This window comes from Pogoniulus pusillus, chromosome 4, assembly GCF_015220805.1.
Source record: "Pogoniulus pusillus isolate bPogPus1 chromosome 4, bPogPus1.pri, whole genome shotgun sequence".
Lineage (NCBI taxonomy): Eukaryota > Metazoa > Chordata > Aves > Piciformes > Lybiidae > Pogoniulus > Pogoniulus pusillus.
The window spans coordinates 3,562,270-3,581,788 of NC_087267.1; the positions used below are offsets into that span (position 1 = coordinate 3,562,270).

General features: G+C 43.4%; 1 protein-coding gene across 3 annotated transcripts in view; it reads right to left on the reverse strand.

Moving 5' to 3' along the window:
- Positions 1 to 19,519, reverse strand: part of TBC1D30 (TBC1 domain family member 30) — a 51,721-nt gene that overhangs the window by 20,339 nt on the left and 11,863 nt on the right. For 2 of the 3 annotated variants that reach the window (XM_064141992.1, XM_064141994.1), the window contains 4 exons: positions 7,201 to 7,262; positions 6,735 to 6,800; positions 3,117 to 3,242; positions 281 to 466 (listed from right to left, as the gene is read on the reverse strand). In XM_064141992.1, coding sequence (XP_063998062.1) covers positions 281 to 466; positions 3,117 to 3,242; positions 6,735 to 6,800; positions 7,201 to 7,262 — 440 coding nt within the window. Of the gene's footprint in view, positions 1 to 280; positions 467 to 3,116; positions 3,243 to 6,734; positions 6,801 to 7,200; positions 7,263 to 13,844; positions 14,204 to 19,519 lie in introns of those variants that run through there. The other variant, XM_064141993.1, reaches the window with a different exon arrangement.

Genomic DNA, 19,519 nt, shown 5'->3' on the forward strand with positions numbered 1-19,519 from the left:
CTTGGAAGCAGATACGGTATTAGAGGATAAGTTATGCTGAAGTCAGGAGCAGCTTTCCAATTTTCTTTTATTATGCTTTGCTTTTGTTTGAAAAAAAAGTTAATAGTGATAACATTAAAACTATTAATTTTATCTCAGGCAGGAGAACAAATGATCTGTAAATACAGATTGGTTTAACTCCTTTGAGTCCTGCTGTCTACAAATCTGATGTGCTGTTTTATACTAAAAGTGCACTAATTAAAAGCAATTTTCAACACTGAAACAAAAAACAATTACTCACTTTCAAGGCATCCCCTTCATTGCCCTCCATTACTTCCAGAATAAGTGCAGCTAGTATGTTAAATCCTTGACAGTAGCCAACAGATTTATTCCACCTGGCATACGCCAGCAAAACGCGTTTTAATACCACTCGATCTTGCTCTGCCTCCTGGCCACAGTAAGAACTACAACCAGTTCGGTGAAGGTCCTTTAAAAACAGAGAGGGGAGGGGAAAAAAAGACAAGAACAGACAGGAAATATGTTCATTCTCATAGACTCATGGAATTGTTTCAGTTAGAAAGGACCCCTAAGATCACCAAGCCCAACTTTTAATCTAAGACCACCATGGCCACTTGTGGTAGTTTAGAGCTAACACTCTAGCCCAACCCTAAATGAAAAACAAGAAGTAGGAGCTTTCTAGATATTTTTAATAGAAAGTAAATAAAATAGAGGATTGATTATAGAAGAAAAATAATAGTTAAGTTTACACCATTTCATTCATTTGCTGGACTAGTATATATTTTGTTGCACAAACTGTTCTTGCCTCTGCTGCTTCCTGTCTCCTACCCACACTGGCTGATCTTGCAAGGCTGTGTTAACCTTAGCTGAGTAAGGCCTGGTTTCCTCAGGAAGAGGCAGGGGGAGAAGGTGGTGGCTGTTAGCCCCTTCTGAGTCTGTCCAAGCTGGGGGATCTTTGTGTCATTTCTAAATTGTAAATAAATTTTGTACATATCCACTGTATTTTATGTGTTTAGATTTTAGCTTGCTGTAAACATATAGCTTCATTTTGCTTACAAACCTTCAGAGTTGGTCTGGTGATTTTCATTTGGAGGTAATTTTAACCCTGCCACATCTATGTCCACAAATTTTCTTGGATACCTCCAAGGATGGTGACTCCACCACCTCCTACTTGCTGTGGAACTCTGTGCTACAGACAGCTGGGAAATACAGGGGTATTTCTGCCCTGGTACTGCAGGTAACTGTGAAGTATGGGGATAGTTTTGCCCTGGTGTGACAGGCAGCTGGGAAGTACAGGAGTAGTTTCTTCCACGAGTCAACCCAGCCTTCCCCTCTGCCCCTAGATTTCCTCCTGCTTGGTTATTTTCCAGTATGATGCAGAATTTTTAAAGCAGTTAAGACTTCTTTAATTCTCCAACTGTTTTCCTTTTAATCCTTTAGTTTCCTTTATGTCTCTCTTCATCTCCCCATTCCCTCTGAGCTGTCGCACTGCTGAACTTCAGTAAAGCAATGCTGGGTTGAAGTGTAGACAGTTATATTCGGATTATGAACACTCAGCCAAGATTTTTGCTAGGAATTAAGAGGTTGGTTAACCCAAAAATTGAGATAATCCTCTACATAAACTCTAAAAGCAGATATTTGAACTCTGTTTCTACCCAATCTGCATAACGGAATGGAATGAAGTGGTACCTCTTTCTTTTCCTTCTCCTTTCAGCTCTCCTGGCTGTCCCAGTTTTCTTTCCACCCTCACCCTCTCAATACATACTCCCACAGTTGATGACAATGTTTCTTTTCCAATCTGTAAACGTTTTGCTTACTGAAGTGAAATAGGTTCAGCAAGCTATTAATTAAAACAGGTTACTTAAAACATGCTCATGTGAAGTTGTCACAGAAGATACCAATAGATAACAAGCTTTCAAAGAGGTGAGACACAACAGCTGCTTAACTCAACAAAAAACAGAACAACTGCTTTTGTCCATGTAAAAAAAGATCTACTTGGCAACTAAGTTTTCAAAACATAAAAACTCCAGTAAGAGTGCCCTTGAGATTTAAAGGATTTGTAAGTGAAAGGCAAAGCACTTACTACAATGTCCAGTTGGACCTGATGGTCCTAGAAGGTCTCTTCCAACCAAAATGACTCTATGACTTTATGTTTAATATTTCATAAGCATAGAACCATAGAATCAACCAGGTTGGAAGAGACCTCCAAGATCATCCAGGCCAACCTAGCACCCAGCCCTAGCCAGTCAACCAGACCATGGTACTAAGTGCCTCATCCAGGCTTTTCTTGAACACCTCCAGAGACGGTGCCTCCACCACCTCCCTGGGCAGCCCATTCCAATGCCACTCACCCTCTCTGGGAAGAACTTCCTCCTAACATCCAGCCTGTACTTCCCCCGGCACAACTTGAGACTGTGTCCCCTTGTTCTATTGCTGGTTGCCTGGGAGTAGTGTCTACATGCTGAAACTACCAAGTGGGGATGACAACTGGAATAGTCAGGAACACAAAATATTTTGCTCCTCACACTCTAATGAAGGTGACTTTAGAACACAATCTCTCCTAAACAGAGTAATTCCTTCTGAATAAGTAAACAGACTAAAGTCACCACAGCAATATAAATCTAACACGCTCTTCCCTAAAAGCCCCTACTGCTTTAAATACTGTTAGTTAGTTGAGAAATATACACAGAGAAAAGTGTTTTGTTTCTGTAAAATAGCTGAAAAAATGCTCAACTGCTATATTTTAAAGCAAACATTTGCATTTACTTACAGAGAAGAGGAAAAAGCAACAATAATGTTCCTCTGTCTTCATCAAACTTCAGTATTTCTTTTAAAATAAAGTAGTAGAAATTGAGAAGAAAAAAACCAAAACAAAACAGTACTAGTATTTTTTTCCTGCTAACCCTAACCAGACCAGCAGAGAAGGATCAAAGAAGCTGAGGAAATTATTTTGGTGGGCCAACAAAAATTAAGATGCATTTTTGTTGCCAAAGAATTTGCGGAGAACAAAGCAAATCCACATTCCATTAAAAAAAAAACAAAGAAACCAACAAACCAACCAAAAAAACCCAAACCTTTTCATCAAAAAAAGGAAATAAAGTAACAAATTAGCTGGCTACCTTTACTATCTGGATGCCCATAGAGTCATCATCAGGATTACTTCTTTCATTGAATGTGAAACGCATGGTTTTGTCCCAGTCGATGGCTATGCTGTGTAAGTACTGATCAGCTAGGGTCAGCCAAACCTAGAAATACACAAAGCAAGTCAATAAAAGCAGTTATTTCTCTGATAAAATATTAACAATGTATATGCTTTTAGATGAAGCTCATCAGCTTGACCCATATGTGATCTGCTAAGACTTGAAACACGCAGAAGAGGACTATACCTAAAACACTGAAACATTCTACAATTGAAATTGTTCCTTGCTCTCAAAAACAGAAAGGAAAGAAACAGCACCAAGTGCTCAGGCTTACAGAGATGCAAGTCTGGCATCAGACACTGAACCCACAGGGCCACCCAAGACAGAAGTATACTCTCCTGCAAGGTCAGTTTGGGCAGCCTCACTCCATATCAACAAGGAGTTTCATAAAAAGGTAATGCTGCTGCAGGCTTTCCTCAAACTCAGACATGGATTCACCTCCTGGAAGCCCCATAAGAGAAGTGCCTCTCTTTACCAGACATCACTTCCGATAGTGTTGCACAAGAAATAGCTTCTAGTATTAAGCATTTTGGGAGCCGCCAGGGCTTGGTATTTGGTCCAGTTCTGTTTAATATCCTTATTAATGATCCAGATGAGGGGATCAAGGGCACAGTCAGCAATCTGCAGACACCACCAAATTGAATGGGAGGGGCCTGGACACAAATCCTATGAGGAGAGGCTGAGGGAACTGGGGTTGTTTAGCTTGGAGAAGAGGAGGCTCAGGGGGGACCTCATTGCTGTCTACAACTACCTGGAGGGAAATTGTAGCCAGGTGGGGGTTGGTCTCTTCTCCCAGACAACCAGCAGCAGAACAAGGGGACACGGTCTCAAGTTGTGCTGGGGGAAGTCTAGGCTGGATGTTAGGAGGAAGTTTTTCCCAGAGAGAGTGATTGGCATTGGAATGGGCTGCCCAGGGAGTCAACATCTCTGGAGGTGTTCAAGAAAAGCCTGGATGAGGCACTTAGTGCCATGGTCTAGTTGACTGGCTAGGGCTGGGTGCTAGGTTGGACTGGATGATCTTGGAGGTCTCTTCCAATCTGGTTGATTCTATGATCTGAAAGAATCACTTGGATCAGAGTAACTTCATCTTACAAGAAGGCTCTTTGCTGCTACAGGGAGTTCTGAAAAGAAATCTTTTAATTAATTTTAAAGTCTAATAATGACCAGAACAGATCTGTGCACTGTGTATGGGAGACAAAGGCTGGACCTTTTTAAAACATTTGCAAAGTTCCTAAGCCATGAAAGACACATTACAGATCACAGGAGGACAACAGGTAACAGCAAATGATGTTTCTCCACAGGAAAGGGAAAGAACTCATGACAGCAAATTGGGTGTGCTATGTATCATCTGTTAACTCACTCAAGTGAGAAAAGCAATTCAGACACTTCCTACAGATTTGAACACTTAGTTGTATGATGAGGGAATTTATAGACAGCTCCCAGAATCACATGCTTTCTGCACTTAAATGTCCCTCCCCATACTTCTGTAAAGCCACCCGTGCGAAGGAATGCCGCTGTTCTGCCTTGCAGAAGACTTTAGCACTGCTGACACCCTACTGTTGTTTGACTGGATTCTTTATCTCTCTCAGACCCAGAAAACGAATGCCACATGTCACAGCAGTAATATAGATGTCAGTCTGCACCTTCAGCTGCTAGTAAAGGAGGCAATCAGCACTGTGCTAACACAAAACGTTTCCTTTATTTTAGTATCAATCTTAGTATTACTGGAACAACAGGGAATGGCAGTGAAAAGATGATATACCTTCTCTGAATGCTACTTCTTTGGTTAGCATCCTGTGGTCATGTATGAGTACACAAAGAGATAAGCACAATAGTAACACAGAAATCAGAGTTGGATGAAGAAGCAGAGCATACCCAGAACTGGAAGGATGTAATAAGGCCAAGGGCACTTTGACAGAATGGAGAAATGGCCTGACAAGAACCTCCTGAAGTTCAACAAGAAGAAATGCAAAGTCCTGCACCTAGGGCAGAAACCCCCAGGCACCCATATGTGCTGGAGGCACAGTCAGAAAGCAGCTCTGCGTGAAGGAGCTGGGGGTCCTGATAGACACCGAGTTGATGAAGAGGCAGAAACCTGTCCTTGTGGTAAAGAAGGCCAACAGCCTTCTGCATTGCATCAGTCAGAGCACTGCCCGGCGATCAAGAGAGGTGATCCTTCCCCTCCCTCTTCTCAGCCCTACTAAAACACATCTGGAGTGCTGGGTCCTGTCCTTGGCTCCCCAGTACAAGAGAGACAGTTACTGAAGAGAGTCTAGCAAGGAGGCACTAAGAGGATCAAGGCACTGCAGCATTTCTCCTTTAAGGAAAGGCTGGGAGAGTTTGGACCATTCAGCCTGGAAAAGAGAAGGCTCATGGAGGATGTCATCAATTCACATAAATACCTGAGGGGAGCATTCACAGAGGATGAAGTCAGGCTCCTCTCAGTGGTGCCCCATAACAGGACAAGAGACAATAAGCACTCATTGGAGATACCCAAAATCCACCCTGGCAAACAGTAGTAGGTGCCCTTGCTTGGACCAGGTAGCTTCTAGGGGTTTGTTCTGTGACTCTATGACCTCTGCCACTCACATATCACAGAAAAGTGTCTGAAACACTTAATGAAGTATGGGAAAAGAACATTTCACCAAAGAAAAAGAGCTCTTCAATGAATATAATAATAGAATTGTATATTAAAAATACAGCCACAGTGGTCTGAGGAAAACAGTGTCATTATAAGCCTTTGTTTCCTTCCCCTTGGTTTGGAAAGATGGCAAAAAGAAAGCAGGGGAAGGAAATTAATCTGATGCACCAAAAATGTATGGAACTACATGAATTTTGTAGAGCTGTAAACCCCTCTTTTTTATTAAAATTGCATTTTAAAGGTGAGATTGTGTGACTCAGTTTTATAGGAAAAATGAATTAGACATGCTTTTTTTTTTAGGCTAGGGAACACAAAATGTTGTTGAAGAAAGAAATCAAGTTCAGCAAAATCCCCCTGGAGCCTTGCCTACAGCACTCCCAACAGTGCAATTGCCTACAGTGCAATTTCCCATACATGGCATACTCTACCACTCTACATCACTCCCAACAGTCTGCCTTTACCCCATCAAACGTTCCTAGGGGCATTCTTGTCAGCACTAACATCTGTCAACTTCATCTTCATAAATATGACAACCTACACTGGAGATCCTTTCAGCTGAACTTCAGCTGCAGGGGACATGGGTGAGAGCAGCTTCACCAATGCAACTCCTTGAGACTGAGAGCATGAAGCAATAATGTCTGCATCAGAGGAAGTTTACCAGAGCCTCAAGCAGAAAGAGCCCAGCTACTGACAACATCATTTTTACCTGTCCTTACCCTTTCCAGCTGCCCTGTAAGGTTATAAATAAAGTATGTAAAGTGGGAAAAATCTCCACTACAACTCCAACTTAAAGCATCCAAATGTCTGTTTAAAAACCACTGATACTATTGATGTCATTAACCTCTCCTGAGAAGCCCACAGGCAGCACGCCCGGCAAAGCATACAGCTCCACCTACCTTTCTCCTCCATTCCTTTGGTATGCCTGTCGGCAATCTGGCCACTGCTTTGAGTGCATCATGCCACTAGAAGTAAAAGCATCCAAAAGGACACAAAATCCACCATTAGTTTAATGTGACAGTATAGTAACATTTACAACACTGCAGACACACACACTCATCTTGTTTTACTGCACATCTTAAGAGTTTAACTGTTTAATCCACTCATGGAGAAAACACAGATGATTTATTTAATGATATAACAAAACCCCAATATTCTAGGACACATGGATCTAGGAGACACTTGAGTAAACACTGAAAGCCTATTGCATTTTCCAAATACTAGCAGAACACCTCTTGATGCAACTGTAAATAACATGCTGACATTATGATGCCAGATGCACTTTTGAACTAGAGCAAACACCCTGACTGAAGAGAACTCTGTCCTTTAGAAACTCCAGAGGAAAAAAAGAATTAACCAAATTACCTGCTGAAAACCATTTTGACCTAAAGATGGTTCAAGAGTGAATTTCAATTTTGTATCAACTCCTAGAAACAAAAAAAGGAAACAATTAAGAAACAAATTTAAAAGTCATGGTCATTACTTTCATTTATCTCAGAAGGAAAACAAAACAATGCCACAATTTAAATAAGAACACAAAGATTCAGCTACCTGTTTCAACAAATGTATTTCAACTTGCTTCTCTGAATTCTTGTCCTTACTGTGGATTCAAGGAGCATATTAAGACAAAAATATTGTAAAGGTGCAGTAATACTCTCTTCAATAATGCAGTTTGGCACAACTCATTTCACTAGAAGTTATGTAGTTCATGACTGTACAAACTGTATTTATACACTGCAAGTCATTATATGTATTCAGAGGGGGGGAAATGTTTATATATATATGTATATATATATAAAAAGTTGTGCTGGGGGAAGTCTAGGCTGGATGTCAGCAGGAAGTTCTTCCCAGAGAGAGTGATTGGCATTGGAATGGGCTGCCCAGGGAGGTGGTGGAGTCACTGTCCCTGGGGGTGTTCAAGAAGAGACCGGCTGAGGCACTTAGTGCCATGGTCTAGTTGACTGGCTAGGGCTGGGTGCTAGGTTGGACTGGATGATCTTGGAGGTCTCTTCCAACCTGCTTGATTCTATGGTTCTATGATATACATATAGTCACTTTCCTTCTGTTTCAACTTCTTGACATTAATTGCTCAAATGTAATTTGTAAGTTTGGGGTGCTAAAATTATTTGATTGCTCAGAGTATAACATTTTTCATCACTCCTCAGAACATGAAGCACACTTGGTCAGTACTTATTCTCATTTAAGCTTAGACTTTCTTAATGGTTATAAAGCATGCTTGCTAACAGTCTATAAAACACAGTATTACTTCAAATGCTAGGACTTCAGCTCTGGGCCTGCACTGGATCCTAGCTGTGACACTGCAGCATGCAGGTAGGGGAAGAACACATTTTGAAGGCACCACCACTCTTTGGTCCTTCAGATGCTGCTGTCCAGAGCTCAGGTGCTGAACACTATCACCTCCCATCCCCTCTCTCAAATTCTCTGGCATAAAGAATAAAGCTTTTCTTTATTTTTCCTCCACAATTTAGTATGATGGATTACTTCATATTTTAAATGATGCTACATGTAGCATCTTCTCTTTCTAGAATATTAAGACAAACATTTTTAATAGCTGTATATATTTAAAATAGAATAAATTTCATGAGGATAGATCTTATGAGGAGCAACTGAGGGAGCTGGAGGCTGTTTAGTTTGACTAGGAGGAGGCTGATGGGAGACTTCATCACTGTCTACAGTGACTTGAAAGGATCTTGTGGAGAGGATGGTGTTGGTCTCTTCTCACAGGTAATAGAACAAGAGGGAATGGCCTCAAGCTGCAGCTGGGTAGGTTGGACATGAAAGAGTGGTCAGGCATTGGAATAGGCTGTCCGAGGAGGTGGTTGGCTCACCAACCCTGGATGTGTGTAAAAGTTGTTCGGATGTGGTGCCTGGAGGTATGGTTTAGGGCGAACCTTGTCAAGTAGGGATACTGGTTGAATTTGGTGATCTTGAGGGTCTTTTCCAGCTGGAATGTTTCTATGATAATACAGATTTTAATCCTGCCAGGTTTTAAGTATATAAACCAGTAATACTCAGTGCTTTGGATGACTAAGCCAGCATATCTGACCAAAACCCCAGCTGTAGTGGCACTTGCTAGGTACAGAATGTGAAATGCCTTTCAGCCTTTGCATACTGAAGCAGTGATAAGTAATTTAAAAGCCTTACTGCCTGATAAATATTTATTTAAAGAAAAAGCCTTCTCCTTCAAGGCTCCCCCTCTTTTGGTGTGGGATGAGGGAAGAGAAAGAACAGAAATTTCACGTTTAGTACTTTAGCACTTTCAAATGGCATCACTGATGCCTGGGGCTTGGTGCTTTCCTTTCTCTGCTTCAAAACTAAGACATGCTTGCCAGATCTATTAAAAAACTAACTAAATAATTACACCTCATGTAATTGAAATGTCTTGACAAACATTAAAGGATTAACAGTTATTCCTAGAAGTATCTCTTTAGTAGTATTCTCCCACATCACTCTGTGACACTAAGCAGATAAATCTCTTCATAGTAATTCAAAACAATGCAACAATGCTGGTAACCTACTAAGATGCAATTGCATCACATTTGCTGTAAATGCAAAAAGTTAAGTTTCATTCCCAAGCAATCTAGTGACAAGTAGTGGAAAATCCTAATATCCAGAATACACAGAAAAAGATAGCTTGACCAAGAATGCATTTTGTTAAGGCAACAGATGTTGACATGTAGTCTAACACTGCCCTGTACCAAAGAAGCAATAACCTTCCAAAATAATAATGTATGCATTTCCATCTTGGCAGTGCATTATTAGTCACCTAATGGTTTTCTAAGATTTAAAGATCCCACTAACAACTTCTCTCACTTACAAGCTTCATAAGAAAGATGCAAACAGAGACAGCCAAGTCTGCAAAAGATCAAGCACACAGGCAACATAACCTCAAAGTAAGGCAATACATATTCATTATTTGACATGAACAGCATGACCAGGGAGCTCACACAGGGGCCCAGATAGCTGTGTTTCTTGATTAAATGAGACTGAAATGAGTTCCTTGAACCTCCATCTACAAAAGTTTATTATATCATGGCAGACAAGGCAAGTGGAAAAATTACTAGAAATGGGAATAAATACCATATGGTAACATCAGGTTCTTTAATGCAGCAAGAAACCTCTCAGTCACACCATGTACTATAATCTCTTGCAGAAGTCATGGACTCTGTGTCCCCTTATTTGTCCCCAGCTAGAAATATTTTCACAAATCAAATAGTGATGGTTTTGTGATAGGGAGGAAGAAAAGCCAGGGAGAGTGAGCCACAGACCACACATGAATGGTTCCTCATTCCTATCCATCTTCAAGAATCTCCTAAAACAATAAAGCTACAACACTCTTCAATAAAAGACAGTAAGAAAGCAAATTCAAAGAAAAGCTCTAACACAAACACTACAGAGCAAGCAAGGAAAAGCTATACCCACCCAGGAATTCCCTGGGCACTTGCAGGAAGGCCACTGGTAATCTTTGAGCACAGCATCTCATTGCACGTTACTTATTTCTAGCACAAAAGCCATTTTGCTATGTGCAATTTCTGCACTCCTCCCTGAATTCTTGTACTTTAGAGCTTCAAGGAACTAATGCCTACCCCTATTTCAACATCTCTTTTCCCAAACCATGCTACCTCCATTGTTACCCTTTTTCTAACAAACCTCCCAGTGCTGCACCCTTTCCTTCCCCCCAACCCCCGCCTCAGTCCTGTAATTTTCATCCTATTCACATTTGCCTGGGTCATCACCAGCCTTTCCCCAGGGCCTTCTTCCACATACAGTCTTCTCCCCCTTATGCTTGCATCATCTGCTACAGCTTACCAGCAATTTCCTTCAATTCTGCATTCAATTTCAACTGCCTTCTCCCCACAAACTAACTTAGATTCCCCAATATTTTCTCCCTCCCTCAGTACCTCGCACTCATACATCTCTTTGACAGATCATCAGCACATATTTTCACCAGATTTTCTTCTTCCCTTAGTCCTCCATCTCTGGACTACGTTCCTCTCTATTATGTAAACACTTGCTATTTGCAGCAAGGACCCTTGGGCCCTTATGGGAACTTTTCCTCCCAGCTCCTCTGCATGAACAGCCTGGCAGAAATGAACTACATACTGCATGTGCTGAGAGTAAAACTCAGCCCTTTTTACACCAGGACTGCAAGGATACAGTGTCATTTGACAGATGAAGCGTCACCTCCAGTTCATACATTTTCAACTGATGCTTCATACATACTCACTTGTGTAAGCAGGAATACATTTGGAACAGATATGGATTATTAGTGCCACAAATACAAGCACACATGAAGGTATACATGTTTGGCACCAACCACATTTCTGAAGGATAAGAGAATGAAGGCCTGTTCAATGCCCTTGCAGCCAGGTCACCAGAAACCACTGCAGAAAAGCTACTTCTAAAAATGAAAGTGAAAAAAAGAGAGAAAGATTGAATCCCACAAAACCAAGTCTCATTAGCTTTTCCATGTAAAACATATGTCTTCTGACAACAAAAGGCTGTAAGAGGGTAGATCATACTCCTGGATTCATTCACAAACCCTAGCAAGTCTTCTACTCCATGATCAAAATGTAGTGCAGGACCACAGAAAGAGCCAAAAGAGGAGAGAAATATGTTGTGGTCAGTCCAGTATGTGAGCAAAAGAATCCAATTCCCACTTCTCAGAAACATTATTCAAAAGGATGAGGCAAAGTCTGGGATTTTTTCTCATAAATTTAAGGCCAGGTTGGATGAGGCTCTGAACAGCCTGATCTAGGGTAAGGTGTCCCTGCCCATGGCAGGGGGGTTGGAACTAGATGACCTTTGTGGTCCCTTCCAACCCTGACTGATTCTATGAAATACTAAACCAGAAAAAGCACAGGAAGGTGACCAGTTCTGATGCACACATGTGAGCTATAAATCCATAGCTTCAAACTTGCAAAACACATCACTGCAGATTCTTGGCTGTACTTAAAAGCTGCTGCTGAATCCTCTCCCACGGAAAGCCAGTAAATATTTCATGGAAAACAAACGTGGAAAAAGGCCCAAAGCACCTTTGCTGGCAGCAGGAGTCCAAACTTGGGGGGAAAAGTGGAAACATAAACTTCCACCATACTGATCCTCATTGTTTCAGGAAAATTCTTAGCCTGGTCTTGTAATTTATCTCTACATGTTGGCTTTAATCTGCAAAATGATAAATAAGAGTACAAAATCACTTTTGTCAGGGTTCATTGGGACGTATCAAGGCACATCTAAAATCCACAGTCTGCAGAAACTTCACAATACAAACAGACACTAAGAAAATCTGAAGGGATCAGACACTAAGAAACCCTGAAGGAAACTTCATTCAGATTATTTTTAAGGGCACATTAGGTGCCCCATCTTGGTCATTTTATGGAATTGTGCACCCTGAATGATGCCATTGTATTTACTTACATATGAACAGTATGGAAATCTCAACCCAGGGGGATTTCTACCTTTTAGACATGGCATTCATGGTTACGCCTCTGACCACCTCCCCTGGTCTTTGTGGGAGTGTAAGCAAAAGAATGCAGTTATCCAGATTAACACTTCGACCTGAGATATTAGAAGACTACTGTAGACACAGGGAGGTGGGACAATTATGAGTCAGGATGTCTCCTCGATAACAGCAACACTATAAACCTATACCAGAATATATGTGAGATCATACTAAGAACAGAATCCAAAGCTCCTCTCAAAACACAGCAGCAGTCAGCATTGTATGCCTGATGCACACCCAGCTAATACAATGGGAGACTGAATCTCACAAATCGCTATGCATCCCTCAATGTTTGAGTACACCTCAGGCTTTCGTGTTTTGTAGACGCCTAGGATGAGACAAAGGATCAACATGATACCTACAAGCAATGGTTCTAACACGGTAAACTGAACCTAAATTTCCAAATCTCCAAATTACCCAAATATTTAACGCAGGCAACTAGAATCTAGCATTCAGTAATGACCACCCATCAGTGTTTCTGCCGAGAGTTCACCTCCCCGAAGCAAATGCACACTGTTGGCTCACCACCTGTTCCCTACAAGATATTTGTACTGGAGCACGACGCATTAAACAGCAGCCGCAGATGCGCTGCCTCGCCTCGCCTTCCCCTTCGGGATGGCATGGTTGCCAGTTTAGACAACACCCTACCGCAGACAAAGGCAGGGCGGGAGGAGTGGGCTCCGGCAAGCCAAGAGTTACCAGGTTCAGTAGGAGAGGTCTGCTAAGACTAAGGGGGGATCGCTGGGGCCCGGCGGCTCGACAATGCGGGTGCGACGCGGGGAGACGGGCAGAAACCAGCGGCGCCGGCGCGGGGGGAGCGGAGAAGGGCAGCGGGGACTGGGCACAGCCAAACGGCACAAAAGCGCTGAGAGGCGGAGACGCTGGGCGGGAGGAGCGGGTCAAGGAGACGGGCGAGCTAAAAAACGGAGTCGGGAGCTGCCGGGTTTGGACAAGAGGTGCTCCCGGGGAAAGCGTACTGCCTTCTACAGGGCCCGCGTACGCTGTCAGCTTCTCGCCTGGGGCCGGCCTGGCTCCCGCGCCGGTGGCTCTGCCCCTTCCCCCATCCCGGGGCGACTCCGCAGGCCCCGCTCCTCTCCGCGGCGCCCGAGGCTGGCTGGACCCGGGCAAGACCCCCATCGCCCCAGCCCCCGAGCTCCGCAGATCCCTCCGCACCTCAGGCCGCGGAGCCTCAGCAGGCCAGGCCCTGTCGAGGCTCTCAGTGCTGCAGCTGCAGCCACCGAGACTCGGCCATTTGCCTGGGGCCCGTGCTAGCGGCCACCGCCCTGGGGCGCAGCCCACCCTCCGTCCCCCGCGCGTACCCGCGGCCCCCATCGCCCTCCGTCCGCGTCTGCCGAGCCGAGCCGCCCCTGCAGGAACGCGGCATCCCGGGTCCCGGCCGCTCCCCCCCCTTCCCTGTTAAGCCGCTTACGGGATTGCAGCCGCCAAGCGGGAGCGGATTGCAGCCTCCGAGCCGGGAGCGAGTTACCTGGCTCCAAGGTGCAGAGAAGGCGCGGCGCCGTCCGGGAGATGCAGTTGCGCTTCTTGAGGACGTTGCTGAGGATGGTGCCTACGCCGCCACCCGAGCTCTGCCGCTTCAGACATCGTCCTCCTCGCCGCAGCGAGCCTGTGAGCCTGTCCTGCCGCATGGCAACCCCGGCCCGCCGCCCCGCCGGGAGCTCGCTGCCAGCCGTACCCGAAAGCTCGCCCTAGGGTGGTGGGACGCGGGACATGGCCGAACCCCCGGGCGGCCGAGCGCAACTGCTCTCCTGGCTAGCCGGGAGATCTCTGCAGTGCAGAGACAGCAAAGTCGAAGTGCGGGAGAGAAGAGGGAGGGCAAGGAGACGAGAAAGACACGAGAGGAAAAAAAATACGGGAGAGGAGAGCAAAAAAAAAGAAAGAGTTGCTCCCGCCCACAATACCAGCATCACTGCCTGAATAAACCAGCAGCCTCTCCTCCTCCAACACCACCTGGGTTGCACCAGGCAAAGAGGAGCAGCAGCTCCGACCAGAAATAAAGGGAGTCCAGGTGGCAGTGGTTTGGCTCAGCGGTGGCAAAGGGCTCCTGGACACAGGACATATCATCCGTCACCTACAATACTGACGCATCCCACTTGATGCCTGTTAATAGGGGACAATATTAACATTTCTGCTAAAAACGAAATGAGCCAAACATCCAGGTGGGATTCTGGCCTGCAGCTGGACATGGATTAGATAGTCATGCTGCTCAGTTCAAAGCGCTGTCCTGGAAAGGAGTGCCACAAGCACGACCGGACCACGGCGCAAGGGAGTGCGATGGATGTCACAACGTTTGAATGTCAGGGTGGGATAGGATCATGCCCTGCAGCCAGGGCTGCTCAGAGACAGCCCCAGCAGCAGCAAGAGCAAGCACGCTGCACAGTTTCTGTTTGTGACTCCAGCACAGACTTTGAACATCCTCGACTAAAACTGCAGCCTTTTGTATGACTCCAATTTGTTACAAGGAGCTGTTCAACAGCATTTTCCAGTGCCATTTGACCTAACAACATCTTAGAAATTCTGTATCAAACCCTTTTAACTCGTGGATTGACTGACAAGAAGCAAAAGTATTTGACCAAGAATGATTGCTTTTACAATGTTTCTGTGTAAGGAGAGAAAATTTATCCCACCACATTAGGTGGGCTCAAAGACCAGAAGCTACCTGGCATCTGTAGCTTTGACACAACAATTTGCTCCTTTATTAAAAAGATGCTTTTCTCAGATGGATTACTAAGACAGGCAAAAACTGTCAAGAGGATAACCAGAAACCCCAATTATATAAAGATAACATAAGATGAAACAAGCCATTTTTCAAAAAAAGATCATTTTTCTCTATCTTTAGAACTTACTGATAAGTTTTCAGAGACGCGTGATTTTTGCTCATGCCTCTTTAAATATCTGGTTGGGTTTTGGAGAAAAGCCACTACATTTGAGCTGCTAGCTTGCACTCTGAATAGATAATTAAGTCTGTGTGTCGGTGGTTCTTTTTTTAACAAAAGGTGACACTTCCCTGCTGATGTAGATGATGCAAATCACTTTATTTCAGTGCCAGCTGGAGATGATGATTTAGCGGTTAAAGCATCAAATTTGAAATGAATTATTCTCCCTAGGTGTGCTGATTGCACCGATGGGACTGTAAGGGAAACATTTAAACACAGAAATAACCACATAATCTCTTCCTTGGGTACCATACACAGATAGCACCACAGTGTTCTTGGATCATTTCAAGGCCAGCTAACCCAACACCACATGCTGTTGCTCGGTCTTGAGAGTCACTTGAGTATCAGGAACTACTTATCCATACAGTAACAATCAGCCATCCCACTACACTGAACATCATTGTACCTTACCTTCAATTAAAAATATATACATAAATTACAAGTCAGCTCTAAGAGAGACATCAATATTTAACTGATGAAGATAGGCAGCCCTTAGAGTGAATATCCTCACTACTGCTATTTCTACTTGTCATCTTGTCACTCTATATGAAAACTAGAAACAATCAAGGCAATCATGCTATGACCTGGGACATAGCTACTCCCAAGGACCAGCATACCAGTAAGGAGCTTTCCCTCATGCCAGCCAATTAATGCAACATTTCTCTTAAATTAGAAAAAATAAAAAGCAAAAATGAACTTCAGGAGAAGAAAAATGAAGCCAAGCCATGCTAATGGGTTTGATGACTCACTGGATCATTAGCACAAATGGATTTTAGAAGCATGAATAAACCTCCTATTGAGCATACCTATACATATCTTAAGGGCAAAAGCCTAGCTTCTAGAAAAGTGGATGGTACTGGATTTGGACTACTGATCAGGACAAGGCACTAATTTGCCTGTGGAAGAACATATTCTGAACCACTCCCTGGACCTGCAGACATCTAACCATGACACTGCATATCAGCAGCTTGTAAAAAATTGCCACATTCACCACTGTTAAGTAGTAAATAGTCTTCAACAATGTGGAAGTTTCAGACAAATCACCATAGTTCCAAGTCGATAACAAAACCAAATTTGCACTCCCAACATGTCACCAGTGATGGTGAATGGTCTGGCCATGTCCACAAATCCACACCTGCAATTCCTGCCAAGATAGGTGATGCCTGAAAATAATTTGAAAATTAAAAACAGAAAACCCAAAGCATTTTTGGTAATTCAGATATTTCAGCTCCAGATGTTTTGTAACCTGAGGCTTTACTCTCACCCCTTGTAGTTCATTTATTCCCTCCCACACAACAGAGTTACTTTCTGAAAAAAAACTTACCTCCTCATTTGGCATCTCTTTGCAGTCCTACCACCACCTGCCAACCATGTCATTTTAAGGGCAGAGTATACATCATAAGAAATGCTAGTTCACAGCTATAACTTGCTCCATGGTTACCAGCAGCCTTATGGTGATAGTTCCTATGACCATTGCCAGGTTTTGACAGAAAGAAACCAACTCCATGTACCTTAAACCTCTCTGTTTATCAGCTCACTTCTCTTCTGTCTGCATTGAGACAATGAGGTAAAAGAGAGGCAGCTAGAATGGGAGAACGAGCATAAGCAGACAGGGCAGTATCACACAGTATCACAGTATCACCAAGGTTGGAAGAGACCTCACAGATCATCAAGTCCAACCCTTTACCACAGAGCTCAAGGCTAGACCATGGCACCAAGTGCCACGTCCAGTCCTGCCTTGAACAGCTCCAGGGACGGCGACTCCACCACCTCCCCGGGCAGCCCATTCCAGTGTCCAATGACTCTCTCAGTGAAGAACTTTCTCCTCACCTCCAGCCTAAATTTCCCCTGGCATAGCTTGAGGCTGTGTCCTCTCGTTCTGGTGCTGGCCACCTGAGAGAAGAGAGCAACCTCCTCCTGGCTACAACCACCCTTCAGGTAGTTGTAGACAGCAATGAGGTCTCCCCTGAGCCTCCTCTTCTCCAGGCTAACCAATCCCAGCTCCCTCAGCCTCTCCTCATAGAGTTTGTGTTCCAGGCCCCTCCCCAGCCTCGTCGCCCTTCTCTGGACACGCTCAAGCATCTCAATGTCCCTCCTAAACTGGGGGGCCCAGAACTGAACACAGTACTCAAGGTGTGGTCTAACCAGTGCAGAGTACAGTGATAGGAACAGCAGCAGAAATGGGCTCACAGATCAATCTTGAAGAAAAGGACATGTTTGCTTACTTGGAACTCTAATTGCACAAATCCAGGGTTACCCAGAGTGAACATGATCAAAGGACTAAAAATGTTAAGACATCTTCATCTGGGCCATTATTGCTAACATGTTCCTCATCTTCCCCTTTATTTCACAGGGAAGCGGACAGTCCTCCTGTAATTCTGATTCACATCACAACATGCCACTAAAATGGTGAAAGTTTGGTGAGAAAGCTTGTTTGCCATGCTTCTGAACACCTCCATTAGCAAAAACACAGCAGACAATGCATAGACATGGAAGAGTATATTGTATGGGAATACTGTAATAGGGTTCATCTCAAAGCATTTTACAGTTTATATGCAGGAAGCATCAGTACACCAGCTACATATCAGAAAGAAATATTTATCAATAGGATGGGGGGGTGGGGAATGTACTGTAACCACAAGGCACAGATCCTCCCTCTCCCAGCCCACATGGCCTCTCTAGGCAGAGCTCTGTTACACATGAATGGAAATAAAACCTTTCCTAGGGTTGAGGAAGGGAATGGTGTACACTCCAAGAGAAACCACAAATCTTGATCAGTCAATACAATCACTCATTTCAGGAAGTTTGACAGAGATGATTTTTTTTTTGCTGATTTGTAAGATGAAGAGGAAAAAAAGAGTTATCAGTCACAGCGTGACTGCTCCACATTTTTCACTCAATAACATTTCAATTCACAACCCTCTCTTACAGATCAAGGTTATTGAAGTGAATGTGTTTAGGATTAATCACAGGTTCATTTAGGGTGAAGGCTTGAACCATTAAAATGGATTTTGAACATGTACAACACCAAGCAAGCATGAGTTTTGGCAACAGCAAAGCTTTGATTGTTTACTTACCACTATGTAGCTTGGGACAACTCAACTCCTGCCTCTGAACTTGTGCTTCAAGCAGACTTCCAGTAATCTTGTCTCATTAAGTTTGTTTTACAAAGAGGCTTATACCATGTGTGTGTTCAGTGATCAGCTCGTTAGGTTTCTGACTTCACTGGGCCTCTCTAGACATTACTATAAATAGCAATATTAAATTCCTCAAATTAAATTGTTTGTTTGTTTAAGATCATTTATATATATTACCTTCCCTTTCTGATTTCCTTTATGCTTCCTTGATAATTATTTTTCCTTCAGGATCTAAGACCCAATAGTTATTGCTGACAACTATTGGATAAGAAACAAACAGTAATGTATGAAAAAAAACAACTAAACCCCTAAACTCTAAACCATCAACAATACCTAAATCCAACCCAAAAACTAAAACCTGATCATGCTCTATAATTTGACCATATGCACTTGATGAGTGACAGGGGAAATCCATTGATCAGCACCTGCTTGCTGCAATTAAGGACATAACTACAATTTACAGGGAACTAAATGTAGCAGTTGTTTTACTGCTGGAAAAACACAGCAAGAGGTTGCCAATTTGTACAAAAAAAAGAGATACAAATATAGGTTTGTGTGACCTTCTTTTACCAAGTGTTACAGGAAGTTGATACGAGGTGGAGACAGAGCACAGACCTGACTTCCTTGGCAAATTTCAAGGCTACATGGGAACGCTCATTTACTGCTCACTAAGTCGAACTCAGGTTATGAACAGCTTCTCATTTAACTCTTGCTCCAGAGCTGCTCCATCACAGAATTACAAGCAGGACTATTGAGCCAAACAGATTAAGGCCACAGCCCACTTTTCCAGCACCTTGTTTTTAAATGTCAAGCTTACCTCAAAAAGCAGCAGAAACATAGCTGCTAGCATTGCCTAATGCTCCATAATTCAGCCTATTCCTAATGCTAATTATCCCAAGCAGCTGTATTATTATCATTATTATTATCCTGCATTTGATCTTCAATATCCTGGAAATCTTTTCTTCAAAGGCTAACTGAAGCAAAGAATTCTTAGCATGGGCCAGACTTGGAGATGAAAATGCATCTGTGTTACTTAGAGGCCATGTACTCTGTTGGGCATTTTCAGTGAA